This window comes from Loxodonta africana, chromosome 23, assembly GCF_030014295.1.
Source record: "Loxodonta africana isolate mLoxAfr1 chromosome 23, mLoxAfr1.hap2, whole genome shotgun sequence".
NCBI lineage: Eukaryota > Metazoa > Chordata > Mammalia > Proboscidea > Elephantidae > Loxodonta > Loxodonta africana.
The window spans coordinates 43648625-43670825 of record NC_087364.1 but is presented as its reverse complement, the minus strand read 5'-3'; the positions used below and the strand labels follow the sequence as shown (position 1 = coordinate 43670825).

Here is a 22201-nt window from a genome sequence, read left to right as displayed (position 1 = left end):
TTATTGAGCTTCTTTCCGGATGTCCTGTCCTTCACCGAAAGTGGTGTGTTGAAGTCTCCTGGTAGTATTGTGGAGCTGTCTATCTCACTTTTCAATGCTGATAGAGTTTGTTTTATGTATCTTGCAGCCCTGTCATTGGGTGCATAAATATTTAATATGGTTATATCTTCTTGGTGTATTGTCGCTTTAATCATTATATAGTGTCCTTCCTTATCCTTTCAGATGGATTTAACTATAAAGTCTATTTTGTCAGAAATTAATATTGCCACTCCTGCTCTTTTTTGATTGTTGTTTTCTTGATATATTTTTTTCCATCCTTTGAGTTGTGGTTTATTTGTGTCTCTAAGTCTAAGATGTGTCTCTTGTAGGCAGCATATAGATGGATCTTCTTTTTTAATCTATTCTGCCACTCTCTGTCTCTTTATTGGTGCATTTAGTCCATTTACATTCAGGGTAATTATGGATAGGTATGAATTTGGTGCTATTATTTTGATGTCTTTTTTTGTGTGTTGATAGTTTCTTTTTCCCACTTGATTTTATGTGCTGAGTAGATTTTCTTTATTTATTGTCCTTTCCTCATATTTGTTGTTGTTGATTTTGTTTCTGCTGAGTCTCTATTTTTCCCTTGTATTTTATTTTGATGAGTAGGATAGTTTGTCTCCTTTGTGGTAACCTTATTATTTACCCCTATTCTTCTAAATTTAAAACTAACTTCTATTTCTTTATATCGCTGTATGTTCCTCTCCATATGGAAGGTGTATTATTACATTTCTTAGTCCCTCTTTATTTTTTTAATGTTGCCTTCTTTTATGTAATAACAGTGCCGTTACCATGTGTTGGGCTTTTTTTTTAAACCTTGCTTTGTTTTTTTGTATTTCCCTGTCTGGGTTGACTTCTGGTTCCTCTGCCCAGTGTTCTAGTCTTGCGTTGATACCTGATATTATTGATTTTCTAACCAAAGATCTCCCATTAGTATTTCTTGTAGTTTTGGTTTGGTTTTTACGAATTCCCTCAACTTGTGTCTATCTGGAAATGTCTCAATTTCACCTTCATATTTAAGAGACAGTTTTGATGGATATATGATTCTTGGCAGACAATTTTTTTCCTTCATTTTTTTAAATATGTCACCTCGTTGCCTTCTTGCCTACACGGTTTCTGCTGAGTAGTCCAAGCTTATTCTTACTGGCTCTCCTTTGTAGGTGACTTTTCTTTTATCCTTTGCTGCTCTTAAAATTGCCTCTTTATCTTTGGTGTTAGCAAGCTTGATTATAATATGTCTTTGTGACTTTCAGAAACCCTGGTGGCATAGTGGTTAAGTGCTGTGGTTGCCAACCAAGAGGTCAGCAGTTCAAATCTGCCAGGCACTCCTTGGAAACTCTATGGGGCAGTTCTACTCTGTCCTATAGGGTCGCTATGAGTCGGAATCGACTTGACAGCAGTGGGTTTGCTTTTTGGGGTTTTGGTGACTTTAAGATCTACCTTATGTGGAGTTCGATGAGCATCTTGAATAGATACCTTCTCATGTTTCACAATATCAGGGAAGTTTTCTGCCAACAAGTCTTCAACAATTTTCTCTGTATTTTCTGTTATCCCTCCCTATTCTGGTACTCCAATCACTCGTAGGTTATTTCTCTTGATATAGTCCCACATAATTCTTAAGTTTTCTTCATTTTTTAAAATTCTTTTATCTGATTTTCGTCAGTTATATTAGTGCCAAGTGATTTATCTTTGAGTTCAGAAATTCTAGCTTCTACTTGCTCAATTCTGCTCTTCTGACTTTCTTTGAGTTATCAAATTCTGTAATTTTATTGTTAACCTTCTGAATTTCTGATTGGCATCTGTCTGTGGATTTTTCCAGCTTATCAAACTTTTCATTATGTTCCGTAATAATTTTTCTAATTTCTTCAGTTGCTTCATCTGTGTTCCTTGGCTTGTTCTGCATATTGCCTCATTTCCTTCCTGATGTCTTGAAAGGTTCTGTATATTAAACTTTGGTATTCTGCATCTGGTAATTCCAGGAATGCACTTATATCTAGAAGATCCCTGGATTCTTTGTTTTGAGAGCCTATTTAGGTGATCATGGTCTGTTTCTTTATGTGACTTGATATTGACTGTTGCCTCTGAGCCATCTATAAGTTATTGTATTAGTTTATGCTTGCTTACTGTGTCATAGCTTCTTGCTTTGTTTTGTTTTGGTATAACCCTGTGGGTTGTTTGAGTGAGCTAGCTTGATTATTTTCCCCTTTGGAGCTCTGGTGTCCTGTCCCCAGCAGGCTAGAGCTGTTATTGGGCATATCAGTCTAGGAGTCCATTCAGTTTTCTTGTATGAATACAGCTCAGGTTTCCAGGTAGCTGATATCGAGTGTGTGATACAGGCTTTGCCCTACAGTCTTAGAGGGGCAGGGGTGATTGGCATATATAATGGTATCTGATTGCAGCAGGGGGTCATGCTCTGATCAAGGCAAGGGGCTGAGAACCATCCCCCAAGTGTCTCTGAGGAAAACATGTCTCTGTTCCCTAGAGCGTGCTGGTGGGTGGGTTCTGCAGAGGGACCATGGGCACCCAAAGTTTTTGGTTGTAAGGACCGGGAGGTACCAGTTATCTTTGGACCCCTGTTGTGGGTGGCTGGGTGACCTGAGTGGAGCTACCATTCCTTAGGTCCCTGATGTGGGTAGGTGAGGACCTTGTGTAATAAGCAAAGCAATGTCAAACATCAAACACCCAGCTCTCCACCACACAGCTGAAATTGTTGGAGTTTGCCAACAAGGGCCTATTCTTGTGAAGCAGGCCCACGCAGGTCCATGCAGAAGGGAAAGGTGCTCAAGGTCCATGGACGGTTTATGCGTGAACAGGAGCCGCTTTTGTCCTGAGCTCCACCGGTTAATGGAGCTAGCAAATTATCTTTTCCCCAGTTGCAAATTTTTTCCTTTCCCAAGGCTGGGAGGATGGCTCTAGGTGCTCACCAGGTTCTATCTCAGGCCCAGGGATTGAGCTGCTGAAGCCAGCCTGGAGGTGGGGGAGGCGTGGTAGAATATACACAAGTACTTAGCTTTTGCCGAGAGCGCCGTTCTCCTCAGGTTCCGAAGGTGTGAGTGGGCTGTGTGGCTGGCTGCTTCTCCCTGAGGAAACTGTGGCTGAACACTAGTACCAGCCCGCCACCACTGCCACCGCTGCTCTTGGAATGGTGCCTGAGGGCTCCCCATGATTCAGGTCCAGTAACTCCTCTCCACTTCTGAACAGCCTCTTCCTCCCCCTGTCCCTCAGTTCGTTGTCTAAGCTTGCCTTTGATGCTCAGGGCTCCCAGCTTGTCACAAATATACTTGTTTCACTTGTTTTTTTGGGTCTTTGTTGTAAAGAGGGGTCCACGGAAGCATCTTTGTCTATTCTGCCTTCTTCGCTCCGCCCCCCTATCCAAATTCTAATGGCATTTTTTAATGAGATGGAGAAAAAATCACCAATTTCATATGGAAAAGGAAGAGGCCCCAAATAAGTAAAGCATCACTTAAAAAGACAAAGTGGGAGGACTTACACAACTTGATTTTAGAACCTGTTGTACTGCCACAGTAGTCAAAACAGCCTGGTAGTGGTACAACAACAGATACATAGACAAATGGAACAGAATTGAGAATCCTGACATAAATCCATCCACATATGAGCAGCTGATATTTGACAAAGTCCCAAAGTCCATTAAGTGGAGAAAAGACAGTCTCTTTAACAAATGGTGCTGGCATAACTGGATACCCCTCTGCAAAAAAAAATGAAACAAGACCCATACCTCACGCCATGCACAAAAACGAACTCAAAATGGGCCAAAGACCTAAATATAAAATCTAAAACGATAAAGATCATGGAAGAAAAAATAAGGACAATGCTAGGAGCCCTAATACATGGCATAAACAGTATACAAAACATTACTAACAGTGCAGAAGAGAAACCAGATAACTGGGAGCTCCTAAAAATCAAACACCTATGCTCATCCAAAGACTTCACCAAAATAGTAAAAAGACTACTTACAGACTGGGAAAAAGTTTTTACCTGTGACATTCCCGATTAGTGCCTGATCTGTAAAATGTACACGACACTGCAAAAACTGAACTACAAAAAAGGAAATAACCCAATTAAAAAATGGGCAAAGGATATGAACAGACGCTTCACTAAAGAAGACATCTAGGCTACTAACAAATACATGGGGAAATGCTCATGATCCTTAGCCATTGGAGAAATGCAAATCAAAACTACAATGAGATTCCATCTCACTCCAACAAGGCTGGCATTAATCCAAAAAGCACAAAATAATAAATGTTGGCGAGGTTGTGGAGAGACTGGAACACTTGGACAGTGCGGGTGGCAATGTAAAATGGTACAACTACTTTGGAAATCGATTTGTAGCTTCCTTAAAAAACTAGAAATAGAACTACCATACGGTCCAGCAATCTCACTCCTTGGACTATATCCTAGAGAAATAAGAGCCTTTATACAAACAGATATATGCATACCCATGTTCAATGCAGCACTGTTTACAATAGCAAAGAGTTGGAAGTAACCATGGTGCCTATCAATGGATAAATGGATAAATAAATTATGGTATATTCACCAAATGGAATACTATGCATTCATAAAGAACAATGATGAATCCATGAAACATTTCATAACATGTAGCAATCTGGAAGACATTATGCTGAGTGAAATTAGTCAATTGCAAAAGGAGAAATATTGTATAAGACCACTATTATAAGAATTGGAGAAATAATTTAAACAGAGAAGAAAATATTCTTTGATGGTTATGAGAGGGGGGATGGAGGGATGGAAGGAGAGAGGTTTTCACTAATTAGATAGTAAACCAAACCCACCGCCGAGAGTCGATTCTGACTTATAGCGACCCTATAGGACAGAGTAGAACTGCCCTGTAGAGTTTCCAAGAAGCACCCGGTGGATTTGAACTGCCGACTTTTTGGTTGGCAGCTGTAGCACTTAAGCACTATGCCACCAGGATTTCCAATTAGATAGTAGATAAGTTTTATATTTTAGGTGAAGTGAAAGACAACACACAATACAGGAGAGGTCAATCAATACATTGACTAAACCAAAAGCAAAGAAGTTTCCTGAATAAACTGGATCCTTTGAGGGCCAGGGAAGCAGGAGCGGGGGTCTGGGGACCATGGCTTCAGGGGACATCTAAGTCAATTGGCATAATAAAATCTATTAAGAAAACATTCTGCATTCCACTTTGGAGAGTGGTGTCTGGGGTCTTAAATGCTAGCAAGCAGCTATGTAAGATGCATCAATTGGTCTCAAGCCACCTGGAGCAAGGAAGAATGAAGAACACCAAAGGAACAAGGTAACTAGGAGACAGAAAGGACCACAGAAACCACAGAATACATCAGTCTGAGACCAGAAGAGCTAGATGGTGCCCAGCCACAACTGATGACTGTCCTGACAGGAAACACAACAGAGAACCCCTGAGGGAGCAGGAGAGCAGTGGGATACTGACCCCAAATTCTCATAAAAAGACCAGACTTAATGGTCAGACTGGGACTGGAAGGACCCTGAAGGTCATGGTCCCTGAACCTTCTGTTAGCCCAAGACAGGAACCATTCCGTGGACCAACTCTTCAGACAGGGATTGGAGTGGAATATGGGAAGGAAAATGGTACTGGTGAAGAATGGGCTTCTTGGATCAAGTAGACACATGAGACTGTGTTGGCATCTCCTGTTTGGAGGGTAGATGAGAGGGCAAAGGGGCCAGAAGCTGCCCAAATGAACGCAAGGATAGAGAGTGGAGGGAAGGAGAGTGCTGTCTCATTAGAGGGAGAGCACTTAGGAGTGTATAGCAAGGTGTGTATAAATTTTTGTATGAGAGACTGACTTGATTTGTAACGTTTCACTTAAAGTGCAATAAACGTTAACTAAAAAAACAAAAAAAAAGGTTACCACAGGCACATCCACAGTCCAACCTAGACTGTGAGGCAGCACCCTGGAGCATGATGGGAAAGAAAACTGCAAAGAGCGGTAGACCTGGTGTGGTTCCACTACTTTACAAGTCAGGCAGCAGATGAGGAACGTTTTGAGTCTCAGGCCTCCCATCTGTAAAATGGGAATAATTTTACCTGTTGTATATGCCTTACATCTTGGGGAAATGGCTCAGGATTTGATTGGTGAGGGAAAAAATACTGATGAACAGCTATGACTGAGAGAATAGGCAGCTACTGAAAGGGAGAGAGAGGCAGGGGACAGAGATTGAGGAGGAGAGTGATCTTTTGAATAAGTCTTTGTATTACGATTGTTGTGGAAGAAAGAGGCAGTAATCTAATGGGGAAAATCATAAGCTAAAAAATTTTCCAAGAAATTGAGAAAATAAGGTTAGTCATGACATACACCCTTCGAGACATTCTAAGGAAATTTGGAACCTACTTGCTTAGAGATGGAGCCAAACATACCCCTGCTACAAACCAGAAGGATAAAGAAAAGAGTCAAACATTGGGTGCGATTACAGGAAGCGGCAAATGGCGTTTCTCATGTGGTTTCCAAACTGGGCCCGAACTCCCCACCTGTCTCTGAGTAGAAGGCAAAGGTAAAATTATACAGCATCTGCTCCACTAACTCACACCTATTATTCTTTGCCTCTAGAACTTAGCAGACATCTTTCTTCGAATTTTGAGTCCTTACAATCTCCAGGGAAGAAACAATCTAGGGTAATAACATCCACGCCTTCTCCAGAAACACGCAGACAAGCCATTGCCTGTAAGGGAGGCTCCTCCCGGTGCACCACAGCCAGACTCTTTTTTTTCTTCCCCCCAAGAAACGGAGGTTTTGTGACATTAATTCCTACACCGGTGGTAGAAAATATTTGTTGCTGAGAGGTTATCAGAGCTTCTTGGGCTTTGTTTTCCAGAGAAACTTAAAAACAGTTACTAGACAAAGAAGTCTGCACCACTGTGGATCTTCAGTCAGTTCTTCAGAGGCTGGAAATGCAGACACAGTACAGCTCTTTTAGGATGACAAAGCAAGAATGTGGCTATTCAGGCCTGAAAATAAAGCAGCATTTCCTCAAAATCGACCTGAATGTCATGAGAGCCAAAGCACCCTAAGATTCTCATTAGAGCAATGCCATTAAGTGAAAAACAGCAGGAATTGGTGGTTAAAGGATCCCTACAGGAGGCAGCAGCTAGTAGGAGAGGTCTGATGATGAGTGGTTCTATCTTTACAAATGAAACCTTTCCAAGATTTTCAGAGCACATCACATCCCAACTAACACCAGGGAGCAAATGTCCCAGAGTGTCCCACCAATCTCCAGCCTGAGAAGAGCCAGCTTCCTCTGAGCACAGAGCAAAGCCCCGAAGCACACCATAATGCAAGTAATGTTCACCCTGTCTTGTGGATTGAATCGTGTTCTCAAAAATATGTGTTGTCACAATACAGGAGAGGTCAGTGCAACTGGTCTAAACCAAGAGCAGAGAAGTTTCCTGAATAAACTGAACACTTGAAAGGCCAGAGTACTAGGGGCGAGGGTCCGGGGACCATGGTTTCAGGGGACATCTAAGTCAACTGGGATAATAAAATCTATTAAGAAAACATTCTGCATCCCACTTTGGAGAGTGGCATTTGGGGTCTTAAACGTTAGCAAGTGGCCATCTAAGATGCATCAATTGGTCCCAACCCACCTGGAGCAAGGAAGAATGAAGAACACCAAAGACAGAAGGTAATTATGAGCCCAAGAGACAGAAAGGGCCACATAAATCAGAGACTCCATCAGCCTGAGACCAGAAGAGCTAGTTGGTGCCTGGCTACAACCGACGACTGCCCTGACAGAGAACACAACAGAGAACCCCTGAGGGAGCAGGAGAGCAGTGGGATGCAGACCTCAAACTCTCATAAAAAGACCAGACTTAATGGTCAGACTGGGACTAGAAGGACCCCAGAGGTCATGGTCCCCAGACCTTCTGTTAGCCCAAGACAGGAACCATTCCCAAAGCCAATTCTTCAGACAGGGATTGGACTGGACTATTGGATAGAAGATGATAACTGGTGATGAGTGAGCTTCTTGGATCAAGTAGACACATGAGACTATGTGGGCAGCTCCTGTCTGGAGGGGAGATGAGGGAGCAGAGGGGGACAGAAGCTGGCTGAATGGACACGGAAATACAGGGTGGAGAGAAGGGGTGTGCTGTCCCATTAGAGGGAGAGCAGCTAGGAGTACATAGCAAGGTGTATATAAATTTTTGTATGAGAGACTGACTTGATTTTTAAACTTTCACTTAAAGCATAGTAAAAATTAAAAAAAAAATTCAAAACACGAAAAAATTGGAGCTTAAAAGGGGTGAAGTTGAAAGCAAGATTGCTGAAGGTCAGGAAGAAAAGTGGCGTAAATTTGGTTTCTTGGGAATGGAAAAAGTTTGGAATATCCACTCTGGGAATCATGATTGAGATTTAGCAGCAAATAAATAAATGGATTGTCGAAGAGTATATAGTCCGATCAGGATTTTTCAGCATGGATTTGCAAGGGGACTAGTCGTCATTATTTCATCACAATTGTAGGTAGATATGAGAGGTCCAAGAGGAAGCAGGTGAGATGTTTGTGGTTAGCCTCAGGAACTCTAGAGTTTGAGATTTTGAAGGTAGGTCTGCTAGAATAGGCCCAAGGTTTGGTCGTAGTGGTGGATTGGCCAAAGCAACACTTAGATGTTCATAGTAGCCAGCGTGTTGGAGGGTCTTCAGTATTAGAAAGTCAGGTGAAGATGAATATTGAAGTCTCCAAGATATCACCCAGAAATGTGGTGAAAAGGAATACTAAGCTGAACACTGAAGTCAGGTGGAAGAGTATCCTGGGTATTGGTGAAAGCAATGAGTGGATGGTGGTAACCTTCAGCAGAGGCAGATTTGTTGAAATATGACAAAGGAACAATATTCTGGAGGCAGCACTGAGGAGCAAGTAGGGAGAAAAAATTCCTTCCCTTCTGGTGAGTGAAGGGGAGTAGAAAAAGCGTTAGTTGGAGAGTGCTGTGGAGGAGGTTGTGTCTGAGGAAAGGTGGGCTCCAAGTAATGTGAACATTTGGGTGAGACATTTTTAGGAAAAGTTGAAGGCATCCAAGCCAAACCTGAATTCAGTAGGCACTCCATGGGAAACTGAGTGCCTGGATGAAAGGACAATCAGTGAAAAAGAGCAAAGTGTAAGCGGCTAATGTGGTTAAGAGACTATCTGAAAAGGCAGCTTGTGGGAGGAGTTTGACTGAGCCCAGTGTGTCAGATTAGGGCATTGGTGGGAGTTTGGAGGCATTTGTGAATGCCAGAGAAACTGAGGACAGCGTGGTCTGACCTTAGTGGCCCAGATGATACGTCGTAGAGAGCCTCTGAACTGCCCTGACCTCTGATGGCCCAGGGTGAAAGCACCCCTTTAACACCTACTGATGGAAGTGTAGGCGGGTTGATAAGACATAGGCTTTTCTGTATTAAATTCTGATGTTTTAGAGATATATTTATGTCTGGTGTGTACACACGCTTATATATATGTACACCTACACCTACTCCTCAGTGACTGTCCCATTTTCTATCATTTCATATTTACAATAGTAAAAAATCTACTATCTGACTATTTTGTGCATTAATGACCTGGCACACCTGCACTGCCACGCTGGGCACAGGTCCTCCAGGGTGCCAGGAGGGGGAAGTGGCACTGCATCCAGGGTATATAACCCCAGAATGGAACCTGTGGGCGCCCACCCCTGGGACTTCTGGCTCACCTCTCCTCTCTTTCCAACTCTCTCCTGGCTTGTCCCACCCTCTGCCCCCAGCTCACCTGGCAAGCAGGTGGCACCGACCTGTCAGTGGGGGCAGGGCATGGGCATCCCATGGTGGGTGGCACTTACCTCTGCAGATCCACCTCCTAGTGGAGGCCACTGTGCATTGCCCAGCGTGCTGCCCCACTTTGCGTACTGAGTGCGCCATGGAGCTTGAACTGAGACGCTGGGTGGCTGTGGTTGCGCGGCCGGCAGCCCTAACATGGATTCAAATTTCAGCAAGCAGAGTGAGGGCAAGCCCGTGACCAGCTCGTACAGAGGGGGCGCAGCTGCCCAGCTGGGAGGGCTACGGCTAGGGAGAAAGGGATGCCTGAGCAGGAAATCCCGAGTATTTTGCGTAACACCAATTTTTGCAAAACAACCTGGGCTTTGAAACCTAACCATGTCGATAAGTGAGGAGTTAGGTGTGTGTATACGTTTATATTTGTGCGTGTGAGTATATGTCTGTGTTTATGTTGTATGTTGTTAGTTGCCCTGGAGTCAGTTCTGACTCATGGTGACCCCATGGGTGCAGAGTAGAACTGCTCCATAGTGTTTTCAAGGCTGTGACCTTTCAAAAGCAGATTACCACACCTGTCTTATGAGGCACCTCTGGGTGAGCTTGAACTGCCAACGTTTCAGCTAGTAGTCTAATCCTTAGCCATTCATGGCACTCAGGGACTCTGTGTGTATGTAAAACTGTATCTGTATTTCCTATTCTAACCCTATTAGACCTCCAACTCTTTGCCAAGCAGATAAAAAACAGATTTAGGAGGAAATTTTATTTGCCTAAAAATAGCAGCTAGTGATTTTTTCATTGAAATACTTTTATGCAGTTTGAATTATTTGAAGTAAATTGGCTATATTCATAGAACAGAAAAATATTATTCATCTTAATGAAAACAAAATATAAAATTTTCCTAACCATGGATTCAGTTTGCTTTGATATATCCATCCATTCTGACCAGATAGCCTGTAACCACAGTGAGCATGTTGCAATTCAGATGTATCATTAAGGCAATCATATTGGAAAATTTGGTTATGAAAAATGAGATTAAATTATCTGTAATTTGTATAACATCACCAGTTTAAAAATAAAAGTGTGATTCATATATGAATTGATTATTTAAATCCTATTTTCTATTGTGTTTGGAACATAGCATCTAAGCAGCTACATCAAAAATGTGAGCAATAAGTGCCCTTTTTGAAGCAAAGCCATGAGATTTGCTGAGAATAATTAGGCCTGAATTTTCAAAGATGACTGCAGTTGGTACAGCCATGAACATAGAGGCAGCCATTGTTCTCATATTTTCCTGTACAGATCAGGCAATTGAGCATGCAAATTGCCGGTTGAAAGCTAGACATGAATTGAGTCTATATAAATGCACACCACCCTCCGTGCTTGTTTCTGTACTTTAAGAGTTGGTTTAATAAGATCAGGGCATGTATATACAATTGGCAAATCTTTTTCATTTCCTTAAATCTTAAGATTCAAAGATTTTAAGTGCTTACTTATTTGAAATACCTCACAGTGAATCTACTCAATTTTTTGGCTACAACTTGGCAAAGAAAGTCAAAAGTCTATGATGCTTAAACAGGTAGTTCTTTAAATTGGGTAAATAAGGTAATAAATTTGGCTTCTATTTTTAGGTAATCAAAGCTGCTCAGTCAGGATTTAGCCTAGATTTTCAGTCTAGACAGATACTACAATTTGTTTCAGAGAAAGCTGAAGTAGAAAAGACTTGCTGGACCTTTATAGTATTTGAATACTGGTGCTTTCCTAAACTCATGCCCTGACTATATATAATGATGTTAGTTTGTTTAAAAAACTAAATTTATGACATATTTAAAAAAAAAAACTGGTTTATATATAGTTCTAAAATTTTTATTTTCATGAATTCTCTGTCAATTAAAAGGCTTATGTATGCTTTAAAATGATATTTTATTTATGTTATTCTTTCAAAATTAATTTGTTTTGTTCCAGATACATCAGTGTTAGACCTAATTTTTTCTTTTGTTCTTGTTGATAGTAACACAGTTTTATTTGACTAGGAGAATGTATACCTGACCAATGTATCTATTTCATTAATGCAGCTTCCTGCTGGAAAAGTGAAATTAAAATTACTGAAGGAGCAGCTTCAAGGTAAACAATTCACCACTATATTATTAGATTCCAAAGATGCAATGCCTTTTATATGTGAGTTACAAAAATAAATTAAAATGCTAGAATTTTTCACGCAATATAAAGATTCCAAATCCAAAAATGATGACTGTTTATCTTTGAGCTTTAAATAAATTTTATTCAGCTTTTTTTTTTTTGGGGGGGGGATAGTTATCCTTTGTCAAAAAGAATGCTACTATGTGATTATAATAATAGCATTTTCAAAAGTGAGAACTTTCATAGCACTGTCCCTTAAACTTTATTAATATAATCTTTTATCCAGGAAGGTAATTTAGCAGTATACAATTATAAATTAAAATTTTATTATAGGAAATTACAAGAATATTTAAAAATTGCTTTATGTAATTTAGTGAAATATATAACTGTAGCATAAACTGAAAATAAATTTTGCATTCATAATGATTCCAAAGGAAATAAATTTTTTTTCTTTTTCTAGTAGGATAAACACTTTCAATTTTGAATGGTTAAGATAATTTGGTAGTTGTAACAAGTTGCAGAAATAGATATATGATAATATTTACTACATATGTATTACACATATTATGTATTACATATACTTATCATATATAATATGATGAATATTTAGAAGTTGATCTATGTGTGCTTCAGTTTGATGCAGAGATGAGGCAGAATGCCATAGGAATTCCGTTATGAGCATGATTGTTAACATTCTGTTATTCTATATGTAAGTTTTAAGCAGAGTGGATATGGGTGAACATGTGTTAGTGCTGTGATCACAGGGGAGTGAGTGGAGGGAGGCCTGTGAACTCCTCAGATTACTGGGAAGATTAGCTTTGGCTCCGTGCCATTCTTTTTTTTTTTTAATTAACTTTTATTGAGCTTCAAGTGAACGTTTACAAATCAAGTCAGTCTGTCACATATAAGTTAATATACATCTTACTCCTTACTCCCACTTGCTCTCCCCCTAATGAGTCAGCCCTTCCAGTCTCTCCTTTCGTGAAAACTTTGGCAGCCTCCAACTCTCTCTATCCTCCCATCCCCCCTCCAGACAGGAGATGCCAACACAGTCTCAAGTGTCCACCTGATATAATTAGCTCACTCTTCATCAGCATCTCTCTCCCACCCACTGTCCAGTCCCTTTCATGTCTGATGAGTTGTCTTCGGGGATGGTTCCTGTCCTGTGCCAACAGAAGGTTTGGGGACCATGACCGCCGGGATTCCTCTAGTCACATCCATACCATTAAGTATGGTCTTTTTATGAGAATTTGGGGTCTGTATCCCACTGATCTCCTGCTCCCTCAGGGGTTCTCTATTGTGCTCCCTGTGAGGGCAGTCATCGATTGTGGCCAGGCACCAACTAGTTCTTCTGGTCTCAGGATAATGTAGGTCTCTGGTTCATGTGGCCCTCTCTGTCTCTTGGGCTCTTAGTTGTCGTGTGACCTTGGTGTTCTTCATTTTCCTTTGCTCCAGGTGGGTTGAGACCAATTGATGCATCTTAGATGACCGCTTGTTAGCATTTAAGACCCCAGACACCACATTTCAAAGTGGAATGCAGAATGTTTTCATAATAGAATTATTTTGCCAATTGACTTAGAAGTCCCCTTAAACCATGGTTCCCAAACCCCCGCCCTTGCTCTGCTGACCTTTGAAGTATTCAGTTTATCCCGGAAACTTCTTTGCTTTTGGTCCAGTCCAGTCCAGTTGAGCTGCCCTTCCATGTATTGAGTGTTGTCCTTCCCTTCACCTAAAGCAGTTCTTTTCAGCTAATTAATCAGTAAAAAACCCTCTCCCTCCCTCCCTCCCTCCCCTCCTCGTAACCACAAAAGTATGTGTTCTTCTCAGTTTATACTATTTCTCAAGATCTTATAATAGTGGTCTTATACAATATTTGTCCTTTTGCCTCTGACTGATTTTGCTCAGCATAATGGCTTCCAGGTTCCTCCATGTTATGAAATGTTCGACAGATTCGTCACTGTTCTTTATCGATGTGTAGTATTCCATTGTGTGAATATACCACAATTTATTTACCCATTTCATCCGTGGATGGACACCTTGGTTGCTTCCAGCTTTTTGCTATTGTAAACAGTGCCCCAATAAACCTCCATGCCATTCTTATGGGCAACAAATATTTAAATACTCTGAGAATTTTGAAAAGTGCATAGTTCCATTACTTTATTAGCCATTTAAAAAAAAAAAAAAAAAACTAAACATCTCATTTTAAAGTGATTGATCTGACCTTTTTTTTTCCTTCCAGAGCCTATGAAACAACCACTTAATCATAAAATGGCAAATTCTTCTGAAAATGAAAAACCCAAGATAAAAGGGAAGGTTTGCGGACAGTGTGAGAACAAAGCTGCTCTACTAGTACGTGCATCATAGTGACAGTTTAGGTTTGGGACAATAAAGTGTGTTGTGCCATATCTGATGTATTTTGTTAAATGAATGTAAGCAGTGCTTTTTAAGTCTTAGATTTGACATTTGAAATATTTCTATTTTCTCTGAATTCTCTCATAAGAAATTAGTATATAAGTACATATCAATAAGAAATTAATATTGCATATGTATTTCAATAAAGATTCTATTTCTAAATCCCTGTGAATAGCCAGGAAACCCTGGTGGCGTAGTAGTTAAGAGCTACTGTTGCTAACCAAAAGGTAGGCAGTTCGAATCCACCAGGTGCTCCTTGGAAACTCTATGGGGCAGTTCTACCCTGTCCCTTAGGGTCGCTATGAGTCAGAATCGACTCGACAGCAACAGGTTTGGTTTTTTGGTTTTTGGTGAATGGTCAGAGAAACACTGCTTTGTTGGTTATGGTTAAAGTGGATTCATGTGTTCAGTAAATTCCCTTTTTGAGGGCATGGGATAGAGAATGGGGAAGTATGGGATATGGGAACTTTTCTTCAACTTGCATTCGTATTGGTGAAATAAATATGTGCTCAGTATAGCATAGTGTTTAGAATCTGGGTCTTGGAGCCAGACTGCCTGTATATGCCTCTCTGTATCTCTGCTCACTTGCTCTATGGTCTAGGGCAGGGCACCTAAACTCACTGTATTAGTTTTCTATTTTTAAACAGGCATATCAATAGAGTCTGTTTTCAGAATTAAATGCTGCATGTAAAGCACTAAGAATGGTGCCTGTCACCATTTATGTACTGGCTTACAATAATAAAAATGAAGTATTAGACACACACAATACATGCTAGTTAATTATTACTATCAATATTGAAAAAATAATACAAAATAGTAAGTGGATCAGTTTCCAGGTATTAGAGAAAATAAGTGCCATGGATGGCTGTGAACTGGACTGATCATGGATGCAGTATAAAAAAGATGAGCTTGAGCCATCTTAAAGGAGGGATGGAGTTTAGGGGAAGAAGGGAAAAGGTGGCAGGAATGTAGAGGTGTTTGAGGGCAGGGAGGAATGACTTGCAAAAGCCTGGGTCAGGTAGAGGGTCCTTGCAGCCCAATACTAAGTTGTCAAGTAAGAAGTCAGGTTAAATAGGGCTTAAAATACAAATTTTTTTTTTAGTTGCATGTTGGTTTTAATGTGCGTTGTTATGTTAAACCATCATGAGAATGTGCTCAAGCCCTTAAAATAGCCCAGCCCAGTCTCTCCACACTATTGATGGAGAGAACACATTTTATTTTGTCATAACTGTGAGATAATTGTAATCACCAAATCCTACGATTTTATTATGTACACCTTCTAAAAAGTAGAGTTAACTCTGCTAATTTAATGGGCAATATGATATAAGAGAATGTAGAAACTGTTATTAAGTAAAACCTTGTGAGCTAATTTTCGGATTATGTCTAATCTAAGGAAGTGTTTTTTTTAACACTATGTTTTGTGGGAAGCCCTTCAGGGACTCTGGGGGCTGCCGCCTCACTGCTCTCAACCTGACCAGCTCCACTTTTTTCTGCTTCGAATATTGAATCACATAAGCTTCCCATGAAGAAAGGGGTTGTAGACTAAGAAGGGCTAAAAAGATAGCGTTTTACAATGTTTTAATAGCATTAGTTAATGTTTGAAGGCATTACCTGACAATCCTACTACAGCTCCCCAGCGTAATTGCTTTTCTATTCACCTCCTGACTGAAACCTTTCTCCTCAAACCACCAGTACTTTTCTCCTTTCCTAGTTTTTCTTTTAGTGTTACCTGATGACCTTGCTTCCTATTTCAGTGAGAAATTTGAAACCATCAGAATACAACTTCCATATGGTCTCACACAGGTTTCCCAACTGACCTGCTTTGGTGGCCTCATACTTTTCCTTCCTTCCTGTTACTGTGGGTGAATTGTGCATGCTACTGAGTAAGGCAAGTACCTTTACTCACGCAGAGTCCCATCCTCTTGTTCCTCTTCCAGTACATTGCATTAACTCTTGTCCTCTCTCCCGTAATTCATTTTATCCCCTCTGTGTTGGATCATGCCCCTCAACATACAAACACACTGCAGTTTCTCCAATCTAAAACAAAAACCCAAAGCAAAACTACAACGAAAATCCTTCCTTGACTCCACATGTCCCTTTGTGCTCCTTGATAGTAAAACTCCAAAGAGTTATCTATATTTACTGTCACCACTTCCTGTTCTTCCTTTCTCTCTTCAACTCTTTCTATTCCGTCTTGGTTCTTTACTATCCAGCAGCTGCTCTTATCAAGGTCACCAGTGACTTCCACATTCCTAAATAAACCCATTGCCATCAAGTCAATTCCAACTCATAGCAAACCTACAGGACAGAGTAGAACTGCCCCATAGGGTTTCCAAGAGAAGATTCGAACTGCTGACCTTTTTAACCTGACTTCTTACTTGACATTTTACTATTGGGCTGCAAGGACACTCTACCTGGCGCAGGCTTTTGCAAGTCATTCCTCCCTGCCCTCAAACACCTCTACACTCCTCCCACCTTTTCCCTTCTTCCTCCAAACTCCATCCCTCCTTTAAGATGGCTTAAGCTCATCTTTTTTATACTGCATCCATGATCAGTCCAGTTCACAGCCATCCATGGCACTTATTTTCTCTAATACTTGGAAACTGATCCACTTACTATTTTGTACAATTTTTTTCAATATTGATAGTAGTAATTACTTAGCATGTATTGTGTTAGTTTAATACTTTATTTTTGTTATTGTAAGCCAGTACAAATGTTCCGCTGCTATTCATAAGGTGTTCACTGGCTAATGCTTTTCAGCAGTAGACTGCCGGGTGCTTCTTCCTAGTCTGTCTTAGTCTGCAAGCTCAGCTGAAACCTGTCCTCCATGGATGACCCTGCTGGTACCTGAATACCGGTGGCATAGCTTCTAGCATCACAGCAACACACAAGCCCCCCCAGTACAACAAACTGACAGAATAGGGAAGACTGAAGAAGAGTTGATGCCTTTGCATTGTGGTGTTGGCGAAGAATGTTGAATATACCATGGACTGCCAAAAGAACGAACAAATCTGTCTTGGAAGAAGTGCGGCCAGTATGTTCCTTACAGGCAAGGATGGCGAGACTGCGTCTTACATACTTTGGACATGTTGTCAGGAGGGATCAGTCCCTGGAGAAGGACATCATGCTTGGCAGAGTACAGGCTCAGCAGAAAAGAGGAAGACCTTCATCAAGGTGGATTGACACAGTGGCTGCAACAATGAGCTCAAGCATAACAACGATTGTAAGGATGGTGCAGGACCGGGCAGTGTTTCGTTCTGTGGTGCATAGGGTTGCTATGAGTTGGAACCGACTCGACGGCATCTAACAACAACAACAAACCAGTACATAAACGGTGACAGGCACCATTCTTAGTGCTTTACATGCAGTAAACATTTATTCTGAAAACAGACCCTATTGATATGCCTCTTTACAAATAAGAAAACTAATACAGTGAGTTTGGATGCCGTACCTTAGATCATAGAATTTAATGAGTTATATGTGTAGATTACTTTATAAACCCATTGCCGTCCAGTCAATTCTGACTCATAGAGCCCTTACAGGACAGAGTAGAACTGCTCCATAGGGTTTCCAAGGAGCACCTGGTGGAATCAAACTGCCACCTTTGGTTAGCAGCTGTAACTCTTAACCACTAAGCCACCAGGGTTTCCATATAGTTTCAGAGAATTAGAGTAAATCTTTGTATATGCCACCAGGAGGCTTTCAACAGGGGAACGTATGTATGCGAAGTAGTGGTTAAAAGATTAGGTTTTCAAGGTTTGAAATTCAACTTTTCCTGTTATTAGCTGCGTAACATCAGAAAATGATGTAATTTCTTTATAATTCTGTGTTGTTATTTGTAAAATAGAACAGCAGGAATAGTTACTGTACCTCAAATATCACTAAGAATAACATGAGTTAATGTGTCTGAAATACTTAGCCTTGTGTCTGGCACATAAAAAGGAGGCAATCAATTGTGTGTGCTCTTGTCATTGGCACATTTTCTTAGGACGTGATGCGATTACTCATATGGATGGAATGTTTTTTAAGAAATTCTAGTAGCTTTTTTTTTTTTAGGTTCTCTCTACATGGCAAAAGTAAAATAGATGGTTAAAAGTTATGTATTAAATTGGTGAATCTGGACATTTAAATTAAACTCAAATGGATTCTTTCAGGCTTAGTATAACTGATCTGGCCTTGATCAAATTAACATGATATTTGCTAAAACTTCACTTGGGTATTCCATCATTGAAGAAGCATCTGTGGTGGAATGGAATCTTTATCCACGTTTTTAGCATGTTTCTGCCAGTTATACACACTGCCTAAAAAGATTTTCCAGTTGGCGGTCATTTAAACCTAATTTAAATACAAATATGCTTGTGTAACAAAATATAGAGGCTTACTCTGCAACTCCAGCTTTGATCTTCCAGTCTATAAACATTGGTTTGGCTACTTTCATTTAACAGTCTCTTGTGTTACAAATACTCAGTTTAGAATTATTTGCTGAAACTGATCTTCATTTCTTTAAAAGTTATGCTGAATACATTTTCTAATCTACGTTCATATAATAATACTGCCATATATTTTTGTGAAATTACAGCTTTTTAATTGATTTAGCACTTAAAAAGTATCAATTTAGGATAAAGCTTTTATCGACATTTAAGAGACTATAGCTTTTGAAATAAAAGTGAAAAGGGGGGGCCTAGTTCCCATGCTAGGAAGAGTATTCATTTTTCTTCCTGTTAAAAAATCTAGTTCTGTATAGCTAATCACATTTGAAAAATACAATCAGATTTTGATAACTATCAGACTATGCAGTCATTGGAAATATCTTACTTTATTTTATAGTAGATGTTATCAAGGTTTTTCAATAAATGATTAGCACCAGGATTAATAGTCAGTGATTGGTTTAATGATTAATATTGTGTTGTCATGCTTCAAAGTTTGAGCTAGACTTTGGGGTTCAAATCCTGGCACCTCCATGATTAGAGATGATGGCTGTGGGCAAATTCTTCATCGTAGAGTTCCTTTGTTTCCTGATCTTCGCTGAGGAGATACAGTGATGGTTCCTACTTGATGGAGCTGTTGTGAGGATTAAATGGGATGAAACACACAGTTAGAAGAGTAAGGCTTTCTAAATGGTGCCAATATTGTTGTTGTTGTTTGATTCTAGTCCCCCGTTTTAGTGTCATTTTAGTAAAATTGATTTGTCTTTTAACTTTTTTTTTTTATTTATTTGTTGTTTTGCCATTTTATGTTTAATAAACCTGGCTACATGGTTGTAGGTCACAGTGTCATCATATAGGGACTTTTAGTACAATTTTTATTCTAATGTTTAGAGTACTTTTCTGCATAGTATACATTCTAGTTCCTTCTCACTCAGCGGTTGGCCTGTGCAGCAGCTGCACCGTGGGCATCACCTGGGAGCTCGTTAGAGTGTAGGACCTCAGTTCTCACCCCAGACTTACTGCACCAGAATCTGCACTGTAACAATGATTCATATTCATGCCACAGTTTGAGCAGTGCCGTTGTCGTGCACATATCAGACCAGGACAAAGCAGCAGATCTTGGTGGACATCTTGCCAGCATGCCCCAGCTGCTTTGCACTTGTCATTCGCTGATTTTAAGAGAGAGGAAGGGAAGAAGAACAGTGGGTGGTGGGCACCTAAGGGGCGAGGATAAAAAAGGTGGTCAAAAGAAATGTGAGCTCCTTGACATAGACTTTCTGACACCATCTCTCCAAGCCCTCATGCTTTCTTATTTGTGCTGCTTTTGGCTCGTCTCAGCTTGAGCCAAACTCAGGAAAATGAGGGATCTTAGCAGCTTGCAGTGCTTTTTATCATATTGTCAAAGGCGTTGAAGCAGCTGTACAACTGCACAGTAATAATTTCACTTGCAGTAAAAATTCCATTTTCTTCTCTCTTCACTTTCAGTCTTGCTTGACACCTTCAGAGATACAGGTATATAACATTATTCAATTTATTCGGGAAATTTAAAAATAACATTTGTTAACACTGTAGAGAATTGGAAAATAAATATAAACTTGCTCATAATCATTTCACCAGTGGTAAACATCATTGACATTTTGATGCAGTTCTATCTAGTTTTTTTTTTTTTTCTTCTACTTTCTTTACTTTTGGGATTCTTTGAAGAACACTTTAAACACCGTATTTTGATAATCGCAAGTGAAGGATATTTAAGGAAGTGTATGAGAATTCTTGGAAACCCTGGTGGCGTAGTGGTTAAGTGCTACGGCTGCTAACCAAGAGGTCAGCAGGTCAAATCTGCCAGGCGCTCCTTGGAAACTCTGTGGGGCAGTTCTAATCTGTCCTATAGGGTCGCTATGAGTTGGAATCGACTCGATGGCACTGGGTTGGTTGGTTTTTTTTAATGAGAATTTTGGGAGGCAAATAGTGCACATATCATTCAAAACTAATCGTGCCATGTAAATCCTTGAGGAGAGATAAAATTACTCATCAAAAAACTCATTAAGTAGTTTTGACCCAGAGAATGCTATTTAGTGATTTTACCAGGTTAAGAAGTTTGACCTGAAACTATTGGCTTTTTAATGATTTATTCAGCAATTTTGCCTCCATACATGCATCTAACACAAGTATCTAAATCTGCATTGCAAATATTATATTTAATATTGGAGCATTTAGAGTTTACAAGTTAGTTTTCTATAAGGAGTTGAATCTTACCTGAGACAAGTGCTTGTACCAATTTCCTTGGGCTTTTCAATTCTAACGACATCAAGGTATGTTACTGCAGAAATAAGAATGAGAATAGTGACATCTTTATGTAATCATTTGTTCAAAGTCATATTATTATAAATTCCTATGATTTTTTATGTCTCTGAAGGTATGTCTTGAATGTGGAGAACATTATTGTTCAGGCTGCTTTGCTAAAATTCACCAGAAGGGGGCACTGAAACTCCATAGAACAACTCTTTTACAGGTATGACTTCCAAACGCTTATAGTGGTATTTGTAAAATGTATCCACATAAAGACATTTAAAACATGTTTAATTATCGAGAATTCAGGATAATTTACATTAATTTTTAAATTTCCATTATGTACAGTCAATTTTTGCATGTATCTTAAAATTATTTTCGTAAACACTAATTTGAATTCTGTTTTGCTTTTGAAACTGTGTTTTAATATAGTTCCTGAAACACTTAGCTTGATTAGAGGTTTTATATTATGTAGTCTGTATTTGAACTTGAAATTTAAATAACAGACAGTATTTTTTATCTATTGTGGTTTCACATTAACCCATGGTTTAAGTATTAGTTCTACCTATTTATAAATAGAAATCTCTGGTGTTTTCTTTCCATGTTTGTCAAAAAAAAAAAAAAAATAGTTTTTTCTTTTTTCCTCACCCATTATCGTTTAGATTAGCTTCTTTCTCAGATTTCTACTTTTCCTCCTATGCATCAGGCTGTTTTTTTTCTCCTCACGTAGTCACTGTTTCTTGAAATGCCTAAACTCAAACTGTGTCAGATGGTTTTAAAATTCTGATACTTAAATAATAAACGTAGTTACATGTAGACTTCACATGACACCAATTACTTTTAATGATATATTGATTTGTCATAGGTTTCATTCATTTCACAGTAATTCATTTTGCAAATATTTATGGAGGATCTACTAAGAATCAGGGCCTATACTAGGCAAGTAACCTTATATAGGTGAATAACACTAGGCAAGATGCCTTGGGAGAGAGGCCTGGTGATCTACATCCAGAAAAATCAACTGTTGAAAACTCTGTGGAACACAGTTCTACTCTGACACGCATGGGGTTGCACGAGTCAGAATCAACTGTACACAACTGGTTTTCTGCTCTTAAAAACCTGTTGCCGTTGAGTCAATTCTGACCT

At 39.7% G+C, this 22201-nt stretch overlaps 1 protein-coding gene across 2 annotated transcripts in view; it reads left to right on the top strand.

The window, feature by feature from the left end:
- ZBBX (zinc finger B-box domain containing) overlaps positions 1-22201 on the top strand; it is a 151761-nt gene that overhangs the window by 26121 nt on the left and 103439 nt on the right. For both annotated transcript variants that reach the window (XM_003416255.3, XM_003416256.3), the window contains exons 4-6: positions 11867-11915; positions 14170-14279; positions 21183-21278. In XM_003416255.3, the coding sequence (XP_003416303.2) occupies positions 11867-11915; positions 14170-14279; positions 21183-21278 (255 nt within the window). The remainder of the gene's footprint in view (positions 1-11866; positions 11916-14169; positions 14280-21182; positions 21279-22201) is intronic.